This window comes from Morchella sextelata, assembly GCF_020137385.1.
Source record: "Morchella sextelata strain SCLS chromosome Unknown scls_5, whole genome shotgun sequence".
NCBI lineage: Eukaryota > Fungi > Ascomycota > Pezizomycetes > Pezizales > Morchellaceae > Morchella > Morchella sextelata.
In genome coordinates this window covers 586,872-605,737 of record NW_025408620.1, presented here as the reverse complement: position 1 = coordinate 605,737, position 18,866 = coordinate 586,872, and the positions used below count along the sequence as shown (strand labels likewise).

The following is an 18,866-nucleotide window of genomic DNA, read 5'->3' as shown; positions in this document are numbered from 1 at the left end:
GGTAATTGGACTACACTTCCAAAAAACTCAACCCCCCCCTCAAAAAAAAAAAGATCCGCAGAGATTTTATATTTTACGTCTTTCCCACTGCCATTGCCGTCCGTCCCCCCCCCCCCCCCCACAAGTTTATTTTTTTTTTTGCTTTTTTATATGTATGTTTGCATATATTACTCTATCTACCATAAGTACCGGGCATGATGATCCAGACGGCGGCCAGTACTCTAGCTCTACATCTTCCTATGTAGATACTTATCTAACTCCCCTCGCCCTACCACTCTCGATATCTCCCCTACCCTCTACCTCTCTCTACCTCTCCTCTACATTTCCCAAAAATCAAAACCCAGCAGTCTTCTAGAGACAGCTAGCGCCGGCAGTTTCCGCAGAAGCGGATTGGCTGGGCAGCAGTACAATTGTTAAAAGGATGCTGTCATGGGAAACACTAGTAACCAAGCTAGAACCCCACACACGACACACACACACCACACAACGTAAAACGACTGGCAGAAAGTTACATCGTAAATAAAGGGGTGGAGGGGTTCAGAATTTTTTTTTTTAGCCAACGGTAGGTACTTCTAGAGTACCCGCCTCTCCCGTCCCCAGTGCAGTGACCGTGCTGACCTAGCTACTGGTGGAGCGAGTGCGTAGTAGTCAGTTAGTGCTGTACTACTGTGGTAGGGCAACAGTGACATCGTGGATTTCTAAACAGTTGGGTAGGGACAGCTCTTGTACGTAAGTACCATAGGTACAGCAATTGCACGCAAGCAGGCAAGCAAAGGTAAGGCTCGAGGCCCAGGGACCGGCCAGCCAGCTGGAAAACGAGTCTGTAGAAATATGCAAGCGTGAGACATGATTTCTGAAGAAGGTCTACCTGCGCAGCCCAGCTAGCTGTTCGGCTTGGGTTGGGTTGGTTGGGTTGATACAATCGTGAACAGCAAGATTAGAAGATGGAGATACACACAACGCAACAAACACATGACCGGGCTAGACTGGTATGGTTAGTTTGGTTAGTAGGCAATGAGAGGAAAGAGGTCCAGAGCCCAAAGTATTTATACGGGACTGATAACTAGCTACTTATAATTATGTAGATACGACGGGGGAGGGATGTAGGTAATAATTTTCTGTGTGCTCTACTCTATGGAGGTTCAGGCAGATAGATGCCAAGTACCTTTGTGCCAATGGTGCCCTATCTCTCCCAGCGTTGTAACAAGTACCACCGCGATGAAGTAACAGCTACATTGGACACTGGGCCGTGATAACAAAAAAGGAGTTCTACCTATCACCCCCCTCCTACCTCCTACCTCCCCTCACACAAAACAATTTTTTTCAGCGTCGCGCACAAATACATAAAGCGCAAGCCCATCCCATCCATCCATCCTTCCATCCTCCCGCCTATCCTCCCGTGATCATGCCCCAAATGCGCACGTAGGACTAGAGTAACTCGATCGTTTACCTAATGAATTGCCCCCCATGTGAGACAACAACGTCCGGGCGCCGCGCGGGCGGTAAAGGGCTACATAAGAGTGGCTCAATTACATGACAAATTAAATCCCCGGACGCAGCTGAAGCGTTTCTAGACGAGTCCTACCGTAAAAACTCGATAGGTGAGTCCCAAAATACAGGGTGAATAGCAGTGGAGAAACATAAAGCGACCAATCAGAGAGCTCGGATTCGATAGATGAGCCCGGGCTCACCTATCGAGTTTTTACGGTACTCTATTTCGAGTGTTTCGGCTTTCTGGAAGATTTGGGTGTCGTTGACAGTGCGTTGCGGTTAGCGCTAAGAGCGCCCTACACACAAGCGATCACTCGGGGTGTGGGCGCTGGCTGGCTGGGGTTACACAGTCATCTCTCCCACCCCAGCCCTCTCCGCACAACCCGCAATGGTACCGCATACATGTAGCCAAGCCCCACTCCCGCCCCCGCTCGCTCCCCGCACAAACCCTAAATCACAGCCCATCACTCGCCGCCCAACTACATGTAGTAACCGGCTAAGTTCTCCCCCAAACCGCCAAAACCCCTTCCAAGCCCCGTTCAGCCAAATGCTTATTTCTGCCCGTATTAGGCATGGGTTTAGAACCCCGGCCCCGATCCTGCGATTCGACTTCTTAATCCAACTACAATTCGTATATACAAGCCACACACAGGCCACATTTTTTTCGAATATACTCTCTAAACTACATATCATGACTCTTCGAAAACGGACCTTTTGAGCACCCACTACGAGCAGGATCTCTAGCGCTAGTGCCATTTGTGCTCCCGTATGAAATGAACCGCAAGGTATGAAGACTCCGAGTTAAAAACAATCCATTTCCGTCTGCGAACAAAAAGGTACGTTGTTACGTGGTATAAATAATCATATAAGGAAAAAAGAAGGGTTATATCCAAAGACAGATTAAATGAGAAACAGCCATCGAAAAAAAAAAAAAAAGAAAAAAAAAAAAACAGAGATCATTTGAAGAATCAAGGAGAGCTAAAACAGTTTGTAAAGTCAATACCCTCTCAAGGGGTGTAGTAGGGCCATTGTATCACGCATATCGTCGGTGTAACCTTTCACAGCCCGAGCCCCCATGTTAGATATGAACTCAGGAACGCCCGTAGATTCATAGTGTAGAGCACAATCGTATATGGACGCTCCATCATGTGCTCTGATCGTGGTGTCAATTGTGTCGAATGCCAGTAGTCTTCGGATGAGTATACAATTTCCATTTAGAGTAGCAACATGAAGGGGTGTGCACCCGTCCTTATCCTGGGCGTTGAGGTGTTCAGGGGAGCAAAACTTGTCGAGAAGATAGTCGACAACATTTGATAAGATTATGCGATCGTAGAAAGGAGTGGTGAAAGGAATAAGTGCAGCTACGTGCAACACAGACAACCCAAAGAGATCGGTAATGCCATAAAGCCTGCGGGTTTCTGTCCAAGGGCCAATTGGTGGTCGAATAGGAAAGTCATGAACGCTACAGAGTTGTACGCACATGTTCGTACAATCAATCCAAGCGTAGTCCAGCCCCCGCCTTTAGTTGTCAATTCGTCGATAGAAACTCCCGCAGCCAGTAAGGTCGAAGCGTCCATCAGCTTACCCGCACCGACCGTATTAGTCAATACATCAGGATAACTTCCATCAGCCTCTTTACCAACGCCGCACCCAAGAAGGTATTCTTGCATCTCGCTTGTTGAGTCTATACACAGGGCACCCCGATCGCGAGCCATAATCACATCCGCAATCTCACTCATCTCATCCGGGTTGTCGAACTCGCAAAGGAAGTGTAAGATAGTTTCGCCATACCTGGTCCTTGCTGTGACATTTGCCCCGGCACCAATAAGAAGTTTCGCGATCCTGAAGTTCCCTAGCCGGCATGCCGATAGGAGAGGTGTAAATCCAAGGGCGTCTTTGAACTCGAGGAACTCCGTCCGAAATCCCTCCATCTGTAAAATCAGGTCAACAGCCTCTGCAAAGTCGGAAGAAACCGCATAATGAAACGCGCTGTGACCTAAGGCCAAAACCTTTGCTGTCCTGTGAAATCTCTCGATATCAGCCATCTGTCCAGCTACAAGTTTATCCTTTTCTTGGGAAAGTGCATCTGGATAAGTAAATTCTGGGATGCCATATAAGTGTATTCTATGATTTATACTGCGAAGGCGACTGTACGAAGCATTTTTCGGCATCGGGAAGTATCGCATAAGTTGTTGGAAGACCTCGTAGCTGTTTGTTGTACGTGCCATAGTCATAAGACCTTTGAATGCCTGCTGCTCATATTCTGTGCACTCGCCTTTGGAGGCGGATGTAAAACTCCTGCATTCATTCATATCAAAGAACATTGGTTGAAATATCGCCACGGGAGGGTGCGTGGATGCACACTCGTCTATGAGACGCTTCGCCTCTGGAAGTCTGGCTTAGTCACCCATCCCATGAGAAGGGAGAAGGCTCGGAAGACTTTTGCCTGGCATCTTTCGTCGGGAGGAAGGTTTGGGTCAAAGCAGATCTCTGTAAACCCCTTTTTGATTGAAACCGGAAACTGACGCGTACCAACGACGATGCGTTGGAACGAAACAGTTTCGATACGTTGAAGACCTAACTCGGGACGGAGAGTGATGCCTGGGGGAATGGAGACATAAGAATCGTTACTATAATATTGCTCATTTATGTGAGTTGGCAGTCACAGGACAAGAAATCGGCAAAGGGTAAAGGCTCCTGCTCACCCAACGAACCATGTATCCCAGATTCGCAGAATATCCTCCATCGACCCTCGCCTATTCGCATCTGGTTCCAGTGAGCATCGGAATAGGGATTGAACCAATGTTTCGATCATCTTGCCGCCATGTTTAAAATAAGTAGACGCATTCGAGCTTAACGTCCAATCCTTCAGTCTTTCAGCCTCCTCTCTGATTTCTGGATTACTTCTATGATAATCCTTCCCCTCCAAGCCAAACAGCGCCCCAATATCCTTTTTCGCAAGTAAAGTCCAGACTAGTAATCCGTAGGAAAATACATCCGACTTTTCCAATTGAGTCCAGGTGCGTGGTTATTCCATTCCGGATCATTCCAAGGCCATTTACGTCCTTTCAAACTGAACCTATCTGTACCGTCGCACACCGAAAGCCCAACGCTGAACCCAAAGTCTGTAAGCTTCGCTCGTAGCCCAAAGGCCTTCGCAACACTAGTATCCTTCTCATCGGCCTCGAATATCAAAATATTGTCAGGCTTTATGTCTCCGTGTACAACGCGGTGTTTGTGGAGAACTGCAAGACCCTCCGCAATGTTCCGACAAAGGCTCTCTTCCATCAAATGTCATCGCGGCATACAAAGGGGTTTGCATGAAAGCTTCCAAAGATCCATGCTTTGCATATTCGAGGAGTATGACAGGCACTCGCTTGGGTGGAAGAACTGTTTGCCCAGGCTCAACCTCCGGCAGCTCACACTGCCAACTGATTCCTAGAAAGTCGACAATGTTTTTATGGAAATAGATCGGCGGATGGGTCAAGACCCAGACCTCAAGGATTACTGCCTCCAACCTGCCTTCGACTGCGCCTTGCTTTGGATTTCCGCAACTATCAAACTCGATCATGGGTCTCTTACATGTGATTGGGTTAGCGTGGTAAGTTCTCAGTAACAGATCACCAACTGGTGGCCGGATGACCAGCCTTTTCGGCCACGAATTCTTCAATTCAAGTGTTGCCGGCAGGGGAAGACGTGAGACATGGAATGTTTTTCCTCTCCCGAGAAACTCGGATGTTTCACCGTCTATTTGGGAGATGACAGCCGTAGGCAGTGAAGAAAACCCAGAAGTGCTTTGTAAAGTTGCGATGGCGTTACCAATATACCTAATGAGGCTCAGAAACTTGGATTTCCTCTGAGCCGTGGAGGTTGACGGTCTAAATGTCGTAATGGACTGGCTGTTGATATCTGTATTGCTCGAACTCACATGCTCGGTGCTATTACTACTGGATGTTTGAATTAATCCATGTTTGGGTCTTTGATACGGTGTGTACTCCGAAGAAGTGCAGGATGTCATAGTTTGAGGTGGTTGGACAGATTATTGTTATTTCACACTTATTTCAATTAGCCGAGCGTCATAATATTGAGTAAGGTAAATGGCTTTTACCTAGATTGCGCTTATAGGAGTCCACAATTGATGGCAGTCGTATAGAGAGAAATAAATGGGGTGGAGATGACGGCAAGATATATATATATGAGAACCAGAATGAACATAGAAGGTTGTAGGATAGCGTCCTATATCTTGAGCTAATCGGTACTTCTTGAGACTCGTGGGTATGCATATGCATAGCACATCAGTAGACGACTCAGGAGTATGGGTGGCCTGGTTCCTGACACCGAAGACTACTCTTTCAGAGAATGTCGTGTCCATGTCGTCCCAATGGCCCCCTCAGCCGTACATTGCTCTTGCTACTGTTGACGCACCTCCGGGACTATCACATATCCAGTGGCCCATTTGAAGTTGGCATCACCGTGTATCAATTGGCAAAGCCACATTTTTACACCATATGCACGCTCATACCCATCGCGCTTAAGCTCGCATTCACTCTGCCATTTTGCCAGTGGAGAGATATCCAGGTAACGCGGACCGACCCCATGTCGTCCTACAGATTTAGCGTGAGATTGAAATAACCACCCAAGAATATGCCCAGAGCGATGTGGCGTTTGGATCCAGATTTTGAACTAAAGCATTCTCCGGAAGCTTTAGAGATCGATGGGGCAGTGAAATTACTCGTACTCCATCGAGTTAAATCCCGCGACTGTCAGGCTGATGCACACGCGGGAGAACGACTCATAGTAATGTGAACGACGTGCCTGCTCTTGTAGAGGTGGGCGCAGAAGTGGGCAACTGGGCTGAACTCACACTAGGTAGTAGGTTGAGACCTGCAGGGTTGGCTGAAAGGTCAACGTGCGACACAAAGCTTAATTCATGTGCAATTATGAGCGGCGGCAGCGGTTATTGCACACGCGGAGTACTCTAATCTGACATTCACCCCAAAATATTACGGACAACAGATACGCCGTACATTATACCCCGCAAATAGTTTAACCCAAGAACCAATCTCCGATTCATACATGAACTGGAGCTGTCGATGTGATGACGTGATCGAGTGATGCCTCATGTCTCGGCACGCGTGAATGTTGCTTTAAAAAAAGAACGTCTACTTCCCCACAGCCGCCCGAACGCTTCGGTATGTCCAATGGGGCTACATATCTCCTGGTTTTCATCGGCATGTTGCCACTACATATTAGTTAGGCCCTTTGCTCAGACAGAGCTGGCTCCAGATTCTAGTACGTACTTGTATGATTGGTTGATGAGCCGGGAGGATCGGCGCCAATTATCAGGTCATTGCCAGAATTTGTCTTTTGCATTGCGGGTAATATGATATTGTTGCTCCAGCCACTTCAACGCTCAGCAGCTGGCTAACTGCCCTCTTAGGCTCGTCCTTAGCCACCCGGCCCCTGCTTCCATGCTTCCAGCGGGAGGCCTAAGACTGACACTGGCACTGAGCAGCTTGGGATGGGTACGAGACTACTGCCCTCTTTGTGAATCAGAACATAAATAACCTTATACGAGTGTAGATACATATATATAAGATCACAGATTCTTCTTCCCGCACCACGGGCATCCCATTAATCCTCCATATATGGAAGTTGCCGGATTTGTCGTTGGGGTCCTCCCTCTTGCCGCGCAGCTCTTCCAATCCACCCTGATCCTCTATTCCCAGTACTCCGATGCCCAGGACGTCGGCAAGACGTCCACCAAATACCGGACATTCCTCCAGATCGAGCGGCACCGCTACGAGAATGTCGGAGTCTATATCGGCCTGACTAGTCAGGGCCAGGGGGCTCCCGCAGTCCGCCTAAGCCCTGCAACTCTAAATCTCATCCTCGACATCTTGGCACAAATTGCCCAAGCTCTGCTCGAGACACAGAAGCTCGAAAGAAAATACAGTTTCCACAATAATTCCTCCCCATCGCGGACGGAGACTTCTGCTTCCAGTTCTGCACCTAGCCCGCCGCCGGATCCGCTTCACGCCGCGGTATCCAGCCGGCTGGAGCGCCACGTCGTGATTGCACAAGAGGTCAAGAAAAGTGTGTCTCTCATCTCCAGTCTGCGGTTTGCGGTATGGGACAAGCCCAAGTTCGAACAGTTTATCGTGGATCTCCGGAACCTCAATGACGGGCTCGAGAATGTTACTGGCTACCAAGCTCAGCTTCGGAGCCAGCTGATGGTGCAGATGCTGGACGTAAAAGCGATCCAGGACCTGTCCGCGCTCAGCATAGCGACTGCGGCGGTTTACCCTACGCTTTCGGAGATGGCCAAGCGGAAGGCGGCGTACCTTGACATGCGGGACCGGCAGTTGCAGAAGACCGCCGGAGGCCCGCTGCAGCCGGGACAGGGATCGGAGCTTAAGCTTGATTATTGCGAGCTCGTTATGCGGAAGGAAGCACATCCAACCGGGCGGACGTTTGGGACATATAAGGGCACGCCTATCATGGTTGAGTGGAGGCTTATCACCAATTTTTACGACGAGAGTATCTCGAGAGTGCAAGATATGGTAATGTTTCTGGCAAAGAGTAGTGTCGCCCAGGATGATACTCTATCTCCTTCCCATCTACTAGGATGCATGGGGTAATGATTTTTCCTTCCCCAATATCTCTTCCCGTGATGATGGACAATGACTTATATATCGTCGGTGTCGAGCAGTTACTCTCTCAAGCCTGGCCAAACAGAACGTATCGCCATTGTCTACAAGACATGCGACACAAAGCATGACACGCTCCACGGCATGATCAATGACGATGAATACACCGATCTCAACCTCGGCACCCGATTCCGCCTGGCGCTCTCCCTCGCCGAGTGCATATTCCACCTGCATCTCACCGGCTGGCTCCACAAGGGCCTCCGGAGCTCCAACGTCATTATCCGCGGCGACGCCTCCCAGAGCGCCGACGATACAAAAGCCCTACGGGCATACCTCGCCGGATTCGACACCGCACGACTCGACGCCGACCCCGAACGCTCCGAGAAGAACGAAACCGACGCCCATTCCGACCTCTACCACCATCCGCGGTACCAATCCTCAACCAGGGACGAAAACAGGTACACCCGCCAGTACGACATCTACAGCCTTGGGATGCTCCTGCTGGAGCTTGGGTCGTGGCAGCTGATCGAGAACGGTGGGTCGTACAAGCCGAAGGGACACAACCCAGTGCGGTTTCTCAACAGGCTGCTCAAGGGACCTGTGCAGAGCCTGCGCTTTACGATGGGCAATGCGTATCAGAGAGCAGTCCTGTGGTGCCTCCAGGGGCAGTTTGAGAAGAACGGCGGTGGGCAGGGCTTTGGCTCGCTGACGGACTCGGAGATGTCGACCGTGTTCTGGGAGAAGGTTGTGCTGGAGTTGGTCAAGAGCTCAGTTGAAGAGTAGACTGATTATGTATCTATCAATGTAAAATTAATATACATGTAGTTTCGGTTTCATTTTCTGCCAGACATGATATTTGAGAAGACAGGCTTTTTCCCAGAGTGACCGCCCAACTCCAAAGCCTAGCCTATGTTGTAGCCCTCTCCGCCCGCATACTTAACCCCAACCCGCATAAGCCAAGCCAAGCCAAGCCCCACTCCCGCTCCCGCTCCCCGCATAAGCCTCAAATCACAGCCCATCACTCGCCGCCTTTGCTACCGGCTAATTAAACCGCAAAACCCCTGCCAAGCCCCATTCAGCCAAATGCTTGTTTCTGCCCTTTTAGGCATGATCTGCCGTTTCAACCTTCAACCCTAGCTCCACCCTTCCCTCAACCCAGCCTTCCATCCATCCATCTCACCCCCGGGCCGTCGCGAGTATATTGGAGAGATCAAATATGCAGCACCGGCCCGCCTACGCCGCCGACACACGGAGAATTATTGGCGGTGTTCCGATGGAAGCAGCGGGGAACAGGCTGGCTGGGGAAACCTGGGGTGTAGAAATTACTTTCCATACCTAGATGTTTAATTCGATGCTGGGTATAGTAGATGCTATAGATGATATAGACAAACAAGCATTACTCTATATACCCCAAACCCACGCCCTCCTCCCATCTCCCCTCTACCGCCCTCTCCCCTTGAGCTTCTAGTGGAGCTTAAAACCCACCTCTGCCCCCTCCCCTCCACTCCACTCCCCACAAAACCCAAGACACCCGCCCAAAAAACTTCAGAATGAAGAGCCAACTCCTCACCCTCCTCCTTCTCTCGATCTCCGCTAGCAGCGTCCATGGCGCTGTAGCAGCGTGGGGCCAGTGCGGCGGCGCCACATACAGCGGCGACACGGCGTGCGTAAGCGGGTATGCGTGCACGAAGGTCAATGACTGTAAGTCCCGCTCCTATCCGTACCCGCAGCCGAAACAACCGCCTCCACTACACCCCAGCCAGCTCACTAACCGCCACAGACTACTCCCAATGCCAACCCGGCACCGCCTCCGCCTCCACCGCCTCCACCACCGCCGTGACTCCCACGACCGCCACAACCACCCCCTCCACCACCGCATCCGGCACAGCCCCCACCGGCACAGGCCAACTGATTCGCGGCGTCAGCACGCCCATCTACCACCTGTATCTGCAGTCCCTCTCCGGCGTGCCAGTAATGGCCGCCGAGGCCACCGCCGAGCGCTTCATCATCTCGGGCTCCATCCAGGACACCACATCCGGCCTGTACCTGAACGTGGACAGCTCTGCAACGACGAGCTATAAGGCGATTTCGTTTGGTGCGACGGCGACCACGACGGGGTGGGGGTTGGAGGGCGATACGATTATTACCACGAATGCGAGTGTGTTTGGGAGACGTGAGTTTGCCCTTTCTTTTGGTTGGGGGGATGGGGTGAGGGGACGGGGAAGGGGAGAGAGAGGCTAACAAGTGTGCGTGATGGACAGAGCTCAACTTCTTGGCGTGCGAGACGTCGACGGCGGGGGCGTATAAGCTGTATCTGCAGACGGGGAGCGACACGCCGAGTGGTGAGACTTGTACGTTGCAGACGCTGCATTTGCCGTGTTTGTGCTAGACTAGTAGACGCCGGTGGGGATACATGGAGGAATGTTGAGTTGTATTTATTTATTGGGGTTTGTGTATTTATTTGTATTTAGGTTATGGAAGGCAGTGGCAATGGGACAATGATCGATTTGCCAGCTTTTTTTCGTGCTTAACTAGCTGGATATGTGGTGTTACTACATTTGACCTAACCTAACCTAACCTAACCTAACCCAACCCTATCTATAGACATAAGTACATGTATTTAATTAGCTCCCCTATTAATACGTTATAATAGTAAACCTGAAGATATATGTTACCTATAATACCTAAAGTTGTAGAATATTAGAAATCTATATTGGTAAACCCGCACCCAATTAATCCGCACGAAGTATGTACGACGAGACTGGACGTCAGTACACATACCCAGTACCATGGGCCAAACAAAGTTTTCTCTAGCTACATCTAGTTCCTCTACCTTCTTTATCCAGCTTCATACAGTACTGGCGTAACCGCCCCTCTCCAGCTTCACTCCCAAACCCACTCCCAACCACACCGCCCAACCAGCCAACCACACCCACCGCCCTACCAAAAACGAGCAGAGCCCAAATCTACACTTTCAGCCCCTCCATCTCGCTTTCTGCACTCGACCTTACCCGTAGCGAGTGATATCCTATGGCCCCAATTCAACCACGACACAGGTACTTCTCCTCAGCCGCATGCATGCTGCACACTGCACGCTGCGCGGTTTTCTCCATCTCAAAACTTAGAAGGCAGCACACGCTTAATCTTAAATACATTCCAGTCCCCCCCTTCCTTCCACCGCCAGAAGAGAAACATCTAAACATTAAACTACAAATCATCCCCCCCCTCCCCCCCGCTCAGCGGTGCTTTTTTTTTTTTTGGTATGTGTGTGTGGCAGAACAGAGGGCATATTAACCACTAGCTAATTCGAACCTCCATATGTGAAGGGGGTGAAAAAAAAAGAGAAGGAAGGAGGAAGGTGGAGTAGAGTACGTAGAAAGAAGTACATAGAATGACAAAAAACAAGGGATCCACGAAAGCGCCATTACTAATTAACCCCCATAACCACACAAAAAAAAGGACAAAAAGTAATAAATAACATGAGCAGCCTCTACTGGCACGACGTAGGATATCAATCAATCAGTCAATAAAATAATGGCATCAGAGAAAAAAAGGCCCATTGATAGGCGTTAGTTCGTTCAATACACAACAACGCTTACAACCCTCTCCCTCCGCCACCACCCTCTCTATGACTCTCAAACAGGTCTTCTAAGTAGGTACTCGGTGCCCTTCCTGTCGGTGGTAGACTCAACGACGCCGTACTCGCGCCCGCCCTCACTGCCATCCCCTGTGGCCCCATCATCGGACTTCCAGGCGGACTAACCCCCGAATTCCCTCTACCTCCACCACCATATCTAGTGCTCGATATGCTCTGGGAATGCACATGCGTGTGGCTTCCGTTCGCCTGTCCCATGATGAGAGAGTCTCTCTGACCCGAAGCATAATATCCCGCCGGCAAGTACGCAGATCTACGATCGCCAGCTGCGCCGCCGCCTGCGGTCGGGGAGAAGAAAAGAGAATGGTTCGGCGTCATCTGGCGGCCATCAGGACGGTTTGCAGTTCTGGGCGAGGTCGCAATATGGTCAAGGCTTAACTGGGAGCCAGGTCCAGTAGAGTAAAAGCCTCCAGAGCCAGAGGGTGGTGGTCGGAGATGAGATTTAGATTTCGAGTCGGAGAGATGCACATTCGAAGCAGCCTTACGAACGCTTCTATGAAGACTCCATGCAACGAGGCCGCGCCATGCGATCACTGCGAATGCAAAAAAGGCAAGCGCAGACCCGACAGCAATGAATACGGTGCCCTCAGGGAGAGTTGATTTCTGTATAAATGGTGCATTGCTGGTCGGAGGGACTGTAACGACTGGTATAGCCAGGCCACTGGTTCCTGTGAGCGAAGGGAGCTTCGCTGTGCTTGTACTAAGACTGGGGACGGCATCAGTTGCAGTCACGGGAATACCTCCAGTTATGATAACTTTCGAGGTGCTGGTTTCAGCAGCAGCAGTCGTTGATGCTTCCTCAGATCTAGATGATGTAGTTTCTCGGCCTAAGGTAGGAAGCGCAGCAGTGGTGGTGGTGGCAGCAGTAGCAGTGTTTTGGGCAGTTGTTCCATCCTGAGCTACAACAGTCGTAGCGAGGGCACCAACAAGGAGGCTGTATATTAGGGAAGAGTTGACCCTCATGGTGTACGGCAACGACAGTGATGGGATGAAATACGACCAAGGACGAACAAACGAGCGAAGGTGGTGACTATTACGACACGATAGCGAGCGAGGTTGAGCGCGGGGTGTATGTAAGTAAATTAGACGCCTTTGTAAGGGATTTTTCCCTTTTTCTTCCTTTCTGATCTCGCAATTACGGGAGTCCAGGCGCCGCAGCAGCAGAAGCAGGGACTTTCCTTTTTGGAAAGGTGAAGGGAACGTCGGGGCTAAAAGCGAGCAAAGTCACGAGCTCTGTCTGAACTTGCAGCGGAAGCGGCAATTGGGAGACGGGCAACAACCGACGAGTCGAATTTCCTGCGGGAGTTGTAAAAAGCTGAGGTACTGTGTTGCACCTATCGATCGTATTCTATGCAGTAATAATATTGAAGAGAAAACGAAGGGAGAACAAATAATAATAAACTGCATCACCAAAATAGATTAGTTAAAGAGCAAACAACATCTTTCCTAATCGCACCATTCTGCCTGCCGGACCCCCTGCAGAAATCCCCGGGGCACCAATTTGCCGAGAAGCTGGGGGGCATAGAAAACTAGCAAAAACAAGGGGGTAGGGGAAGGCCAGCATAACATACCTACCACGCAAAATAGAGGAATGACAACGAAGAGGGACTGGAATGTCAACTGAAGTAAGCAATTACATGTATATAAAGCTACATCACATGTCTGACCTAAATACATGTTGGTACCATCATAGGAATCAAATCAAGAAGTGAGGGTCATGTTACCCTACCCTGCGGAGTCTCTCCTCCATCCCGCCCGTTGAGCCGCTGTCAGCCATGCATGCATCGATCACCACTGAATTGAAAAACCTCACCAATCCTTTGAGCGAGAGTTGACGCAGGCGTTGTGCTCCGGAGTAAATAATGTAAGGGATTGGACTATTTAAAGAATCAGCTCAGAACATCTCGACATATAATCTGACAACAAATTCACTTTGCTGTCTGATGTTTGAAGGCTCTCTTCTCGTGATGGATGGATGTATTGGATTTTCCTGACTTCTTAGCTGCATTGCAAGACCAGGACAGTGCGAAAGAGAGACACCTAGCCCGACAAGAGGCGGTATACCGGTGTTATATGTTATCGCGACCCAGACTGACTACAGTACCTGTACTTTACACATCATGACACTTGTCTCTAGCGATACACCCCCACCCCCCCCCCCCCCCCCCTTTTTCTTTTAAGGCCACACTCTAACAAAATGGCTACTTGATACAGACAACTGCTGTCGTTGTAGATGTTTATTCGACCCAATCAACAGCCATACAACGTCATTGGCTCAAATCAAAATCCACGCATGGTCCCTGCATTGATTAGATCAGGAAATGGCTAGATAATGTTGTGCCATGTGACGAACCTTAAATTCGCATACATACATCGCGGGAATACATGTATAACCACCATCGTCTTTTGATCATGATCCGCGGACACAAGAATCGCAGATTCCTATCGGTACCACATTTGAGGTGCCTGTATGTAGTACGCCAGGGGGGAAATCCTGGAACGTTAATTCTAACGAAGATATATGTTACTATGGGAAAGGGGGAAGCTTGTAAGGATGGAAAAATTACAACTACATGTATAGTCCAGAATTCGTCAGGTTAATGTCTACAGTTTTGAAATTTTTTGAATGTTTTTCAATATATTACCTTTCATAGCTATTAAAACATTGACCTCGCTTGCACTCGGCCAAGAAGCAAAATTTACTATAAACTAATTGATTATATAGTACCGCTTGGTGGATTTTCCTAACAAATCTCGGCCAATCGAAGCGCGATCTTTTTCAAGTGGGGGCGGGTGTTCGAGTGGTTAGAATACGTCTACCCGGGTTAGGTCCCTATAATACCAACCCGCGAGGGATTTGGGCATCTATTCGACCTGTCGTTAGCATCTACCACAGAAAGGTTATCAAGTATTAGTATTTATTGTTTCTATGATTCTGAAATTTCTATTTTGTCGTATTAATCCTAGCTCTAATAGAAAGAAGAAGAAACCAGAGGATGTGTCAATGATCAAGCTTCCTTACACTAGCGAATTACAAACAATTATTTTCACAAGATCTCACTCGCTTCCAATATTTCCGGCATGAACCCGAATTTCATTGATTGGTTTATTCATGGCATAAACGTAGGTGGGACAGTCTGAGACCGGCAGAAAGATGGGACATACGTGTGACACATTGAAGGGAAGATGAGGTGCACTTTTCAATAGTTGTTGGTTGGCTGCACATGGGGGTACAAGTAGAGAAATTTGGTAAAGCTTAATGGCAATGAATTGGTAGATCTTATTAAAGCGTGATTATGATTTGAATCACGTCTCTCTTTATATCGGACTCTTTGAATTCATGAAGCATACCTATAGTTATCGTTAGAATCTTCGCCTGAAACGTAGACCAGCTAGTTTCACCAAATTAACATGCAGATCAGATAGGTCTTTCCATCGTCATAGTGCAGAGAATGTATACCCTAACTGGTCCAAGAATGTCAAGCACCAGTAAATACTGAAGTGGCTGGATTGGGACCGGCATGTCATGCACATAACCGATGCACCAAGGCAGGGGGCATGTCAACTTGAATTAAGGAGATCTTAAACTTTTTGATAAGCTGCGGGTGAGTGGATTAGGCGAATATCTCACCCTCTGTTTATAAATCTGCCAAACTCTTATAAGGCTGAGCTTATGTAGTGGTTATATTCCGGGTGATCTCCTGGATTGATATTTGCTGTCTCATAAATTTGGCAGCATGCGGTAATATACGAAGGGATATATATATATAGAGAGAGTTTGAGATTCTAAATGTAGTTAGAATACGTACATGTAGCCAGCAGTCGAAGATTCTTCCTGCATGTCGTGATAATGACAGTTTATTAGAAGCGCTTGAGTCTCTAGCATACAAGGGGGCAAGATATCAGCACAAAGTCTCCCCTCACAATCTGCCTTCTGATTCTATTCAATCGCTGCAAAAGGAACTATATGCAAAGAAAAGCTCAATTCGCTGATTATATTCCGATCCTGAACCCTACTGAAATGCTCCAACGAACCCGACCCGCCAACAAAAGAAATTGATTTCATACCACATTATAGCCTTGATATCCAGTAAGACTCCTACTACCTTATGTGTTCAACCTAGCATGGTTTTTCCCTATAACAAAACACTCCATGAGGAAACCAAATCCTCCATAAATCAAACAAAAACAACCATCAAAGGAACAAAGAATAAATCCATTTAGTCAAAACTCAAGCTAACTAGCTCAATAACATTTCCACCACTCTCGCCGCCTCTTCTTCACTCAATGGGCCCTTCTTTCTCGCACCCACCGAACCTAGTGCCCTCACAACTAAAGCCACGGGGAACCCCATGCTGGCGAATCCGTCCACTGTGTTTTGGTCGTAGCCGCCATATTCGATCGCCCGCTGCTGCGCTGGCGTAGGTCCACTCGTACCCCCTGTTGACCCCGATGATTGCAAGTCTCGCGGGGCACCCGCATACCGCACTGCCCATTCCCGAGCACGAGCTTTAAAGACCTGCGGTGTCGCCAACATCATCTGCGCAACCTCGGCATCCTGCGGATCCGATGGTTCGGGGGCATCGAGGAGGGATTGCAGTGATAGGAGTGCAGTCTTGATTGTAAGCACCGGCGACCATTTCTGCGAGAGAGTATCCAGACAGATCGCGCCCTGTATCGATCAATCAGCACCATCGAAAATGGCTTTTAAGCAAGAAGAAGCAAGTGAGAGGAAGGGGAAATTACAGTTTGGCTGCTGACATTCGGATGCCAGACTTTAGTTTCGAACTTCATCTTTGGTGGCATAAAAGGATAATTATCGGGCAATTTGATATCAATTACGAACTCGCCGCCTTCATAAGGCGTTCCTGGGGGTCCTTTAAAGCGACCCTGCAGATGCGTCATGTCCGACGGATCCAGGGGCGTTGCATGCATTCCCGAAGAAGTATCTTTGGCCATGTCGTCCAGCTCCTTCATAATACGTCTTCTGGTAGCCATTTTGTGGGGTAACTTCTAAGAATACTTCGAATGGGGGGTTAAGAACAATACGAAGGGAGGAATCGGAGGTGTTTTATTAGGTGGTGGGGAGAGGAGGCTAACTATTGAAGAAGGAATGAGCCCTTTAATGTACAATATAATGGTTGTGGGTGTCCTGTATTAGTGGGGCTCTCGTGGAAAAAGACTTTGAGCGGAATAGGCGGCAGACAGGGCAGTTTTGCGTCACGTCAGGAGAGCTTGACTCCAAAATGGATACCTGCAGAACCGCTCGTGGATTATAATAAAATAGGTAGACAGCGGTACCTGCCTGACGCGCGCTCATTGTTAGCTTCAGTAAAACAACTCGATACAGGCAGGGGTGACCCAGAGCGACACTAAGAACTCGATGATGGCAGCTACTCACACAATAAGATACTTCAGATGGACGCAAATAACAATTCTATTCTCAAGAACTGAATGGGGTTGAGGACGACCTTGACATCAAGAAGCGGCTCCGGGCAGACGTCAGGGGGCCTATCGCATCAGGCGGGGTCAATTGATCTCCAGCCTTTACATCTTATCTAATCGCATTTCACGTGACACTAATGCACAATCGTGTGTTGAGGCACAGCATGAGTTAGGGTGTCAGGGACCACCCACCCCACCAAGATACCGAGAATGATAGCTCGGTGTGAGCTACTAGTTGAAGGTCTAAAACGATTTAAAGCTCATAGAGTGTTCCCAAGGAACGTATAGAAGCTAATACACCCCCTGGAACAAAGGAGAGGTTCAATAAATACTTCCGAAAACACAACACTAACCCCGGATGATGTCTGCAACAAGGTTTCGCCATCAAAAGTACACTTTAAGAACACAGAGACTAAACGGGAGCTAAGAGAGAGAAAAAAAAACATTTAAATAGAAGAAGTTCAGAAGACAAAAACCTCCATGCTGACTGAAACACGCTGGTATCTTAATGTCGGAATCGTTTCCCGACCAATCACATCTGCTTCTGCCCCTGAGCCCAGAAAACGAAAAATGGTTTCAAATGCATGTATAGAAACAATGTGAAGGTGGTCCGAATCCCCTTTCCCACGTGGACTGCAATAGCTGAAAGTTGATCACAAACTGTCGAGCTGCTTGGAGAACTCATCCAGCTCTGCCTGGGCTGCCTTGAGCTTCTCCATAGTCTCCTCGCACTTCCTCTCCCAAGAGTCTCGCTCGGCCTCGACGGTAGCAACCTTACGTTCGTAGTGCTCAGCCTTGACATCGGTGAGACGCAGTCTAGTGCGGCGAGTTAGATGCAGATCGATAAATGATTTCTGGAAAGGAAGTATCTCTCTTTGATTATGCAGGTGTAGTAAAAGGGAAACTTGCTTTTCGTTTGTCTCTCTCAAGTTCTTGTCTGCCTCCTCGGCCTCCTCTTCCAGCAACTGCACCTTCCTGCTTAGCGAGTCGACCTCGGAACCGTGGGCGGCACCAGTGTCGGCAGCACTCTTGGCCTCGGAGAGTTGCTTCTCAAGTTTCTCGACTTCTCCGTCGAGGAGTGAGTTCCGGTGGGTGAGGGATGCGATCTCTTGTTCCTTTGTAAGGTTCTCTTGCTCGAGAACCTTAACACGGGCAGAAAGCTCCTCGTTCTTCTGGTTGGCCTGCTCGGTCTCCAGGCGGAGAGTGTTCATTCTCTGTTGAGATGTTAATATGAAGTTTCATATTGAATCAATAAGGATGTATCGAAAGAGCATCGCATCTGGATGGAGGTATCCAAGGTGCAGATGAATAAGGGGTAACCAAACTAATAGCAACACCTTAAATCAATGTGGAATAATAGATACTTACTTCTCTGAGTTTATCCATTTTTAAGGTTTAAAGATTTGTTTGAGGTGGATGAGATAGGTGTGGTATTTAGTGTATAGATGGCTTTTTTGGAGTTTGTTGGAAGACGATGAGAATCTAAGGGGAAGGAATGCAAGACCACGTTCGAAGAAGGGGATGGAAATGCGTTGGCAGCAGACACGGACTGACCTGAAGGGTTGGGTTGGTTGGTGGTGGGGTCAGTGCTCACGAGAGAGCGGGGGCTTGGCCAGAGGGGCAAG

The 18,866-nt window shown here is 48.8% G+C and overlaps 8 protein-coding genes across 8 annotated transcripts; 3 read left to right on the top strand and 5 right to left on the bottom strand.

Annotated features, from left to right (window-relative positions):
- Positions 1-2,487: 2,487 nt before the first annotated feature.
- H6S33_010671 (uncharacterized protein) lies at positions 2,488-5,509 on the bottom strand (the record flags this gene model as incomplete). Its single annotated transcript, XM_044842016.1, has 6 exons — positions 2,488-2,899; positions 2,953-3,877; positions 4,024-4,121; positions 4,197-4,464; positions 4,554-4,768; positions 4,800-5,509. The coding sequence occupies 6 exons, from the start codon at positions 5,507-5,509 to the stop codon at positions 2,488-2,490; spliced, it is 2,628 nt and encodes an 875-aa protein (XP_044696601.1).
- A 1,630-nt stretch (positions 5,510-7,139) lies between these two features.
- H6S33_010670 (uncharacterized protein) lies at positions 7,140-8,132 on the top strand (the record flags this gene model as incomplete). Its single annotated transcript, XM_044842015.1, has 1 exon — positions 7,140-8,132. The coding sequence occupies one exon, from the start codon at positions 7,140-7,142 to the stop codon at positions 8,130-8,132; it is 993 nt and encodes a 330-aa protein (XP_044696600.1).
- Positions 8,133-8,174: 42 nt separating this feature from the next.
- On the top strand, positions 8,175-8,924 carry H6S33_010669 (uncharacterized protein; the record flags this gene model as incomplete). Its single annotated transcript, XM_044842014.1, has 1 exon — positions 8,175-8,924. The coding sequence occupies one exon, from the start codon at positions 8,175-8,177 to the stop codon at positions 8,922-8,924; it is 750 nt and encodes a 249-aa protein (XP_044696599.1).
- Positions 8,925-9,691: 767 nt separating this feature from the next.
- H6S33_010668 (uncharacterized protein) lies at positions 9,692-10,530 on the top strand (the record flags this gene model as incomplete). Its single annotated transcript, XM_044842013.1, has 3 exons — positions 9,692-9,842; positions 9,922-10,314; positions 10,403-10,530. 3 exons carry the CDS (start codon positions 9,692-9,694, stop codon positions 10,528-10,530), a joined length of 672 nt encoding a protein of 223 aa, XP_044696598.1.
- Positions 10,531-11,736: 1,206 nt separating this feature from the next.
- Positions 11,737-12,759, bottom strand: H6S33_010667 (uncharacterized protein; the record flags this gene model as incomplete). The annotated part of the gene is made up of 1 exon (XM_044842011.1): positions 11,737-12,759. One exon carries the CDS (start codon positions 12,757-12,759, stop codon positions 11,737-11,739), a length of 1,023 nt encoding a protein of 340 aa, XP_044696597.1.
- Positions 12,760-13,144: 385 nt separating this feature from the next.
- On the bottom strand, positions 13,145-13,804 carry H6S33_010666 (uncharacterized protein; the record flags this gene model as incomplete). Its single annotated transcript, XM_044842010.1, has 5 exons — positions 13,145-13,197; positions 13,368-13,404; positions 13,526-13,562; positions 13,610-13,673; positions 13,729-13,804. The coding sequence occupies 5 exons, from the start codon at positions 13,802-13,804 to the stop codon at positions 13,145-13,147; spliced, it is 267 nt and encodes an 88-aa protein (XP_044696596.1).
- Positions 13,805-16,036: 2,232 nt separating this feature from the next.
- On the bottom strand, positions 16,037-16,794 carry H6S33_010665 (uncharacterized protein; the record flags this gene model as incomplete). Its single annotated transcript, XM_044842009.1, has 2 exons — positions 16,037-16,468; positions 16,543-16,794. 2 exons carry the CDS (start codon positions 16,792-16,794, stop codon positions 16,037-16,039), a joined length of 684 nt encoding a protein of 227 aa, XP_044696595.1.
- A 101-nt stretch (positions 16,795-16,895) lies between these two features.
- H6S33_010664 (uncharacterized protein) lies at positions 16,896-18,627 on the bottom strand (the record flags this gene model as incomplete). The annotated part of the gene is made up of 6 exons (XM_044842008.1): positions 16,896-16,916; positions 17,003-17,101; positions 17,198-17,208; positions 17,903-18,057; positions 18,151-18,455; positions 18,610-18,627. The coding sequence occupies 6 exons, from the start codon at positions 18,625-18,627 to the stop codon at positions 16,896-16,898; spliced, it is 609 nt and encodes a 202-aa protein (XP_044696594.1).
- Between the last annotated feature and the right edge of the window lie 239 nt (positions 18,628-18,866).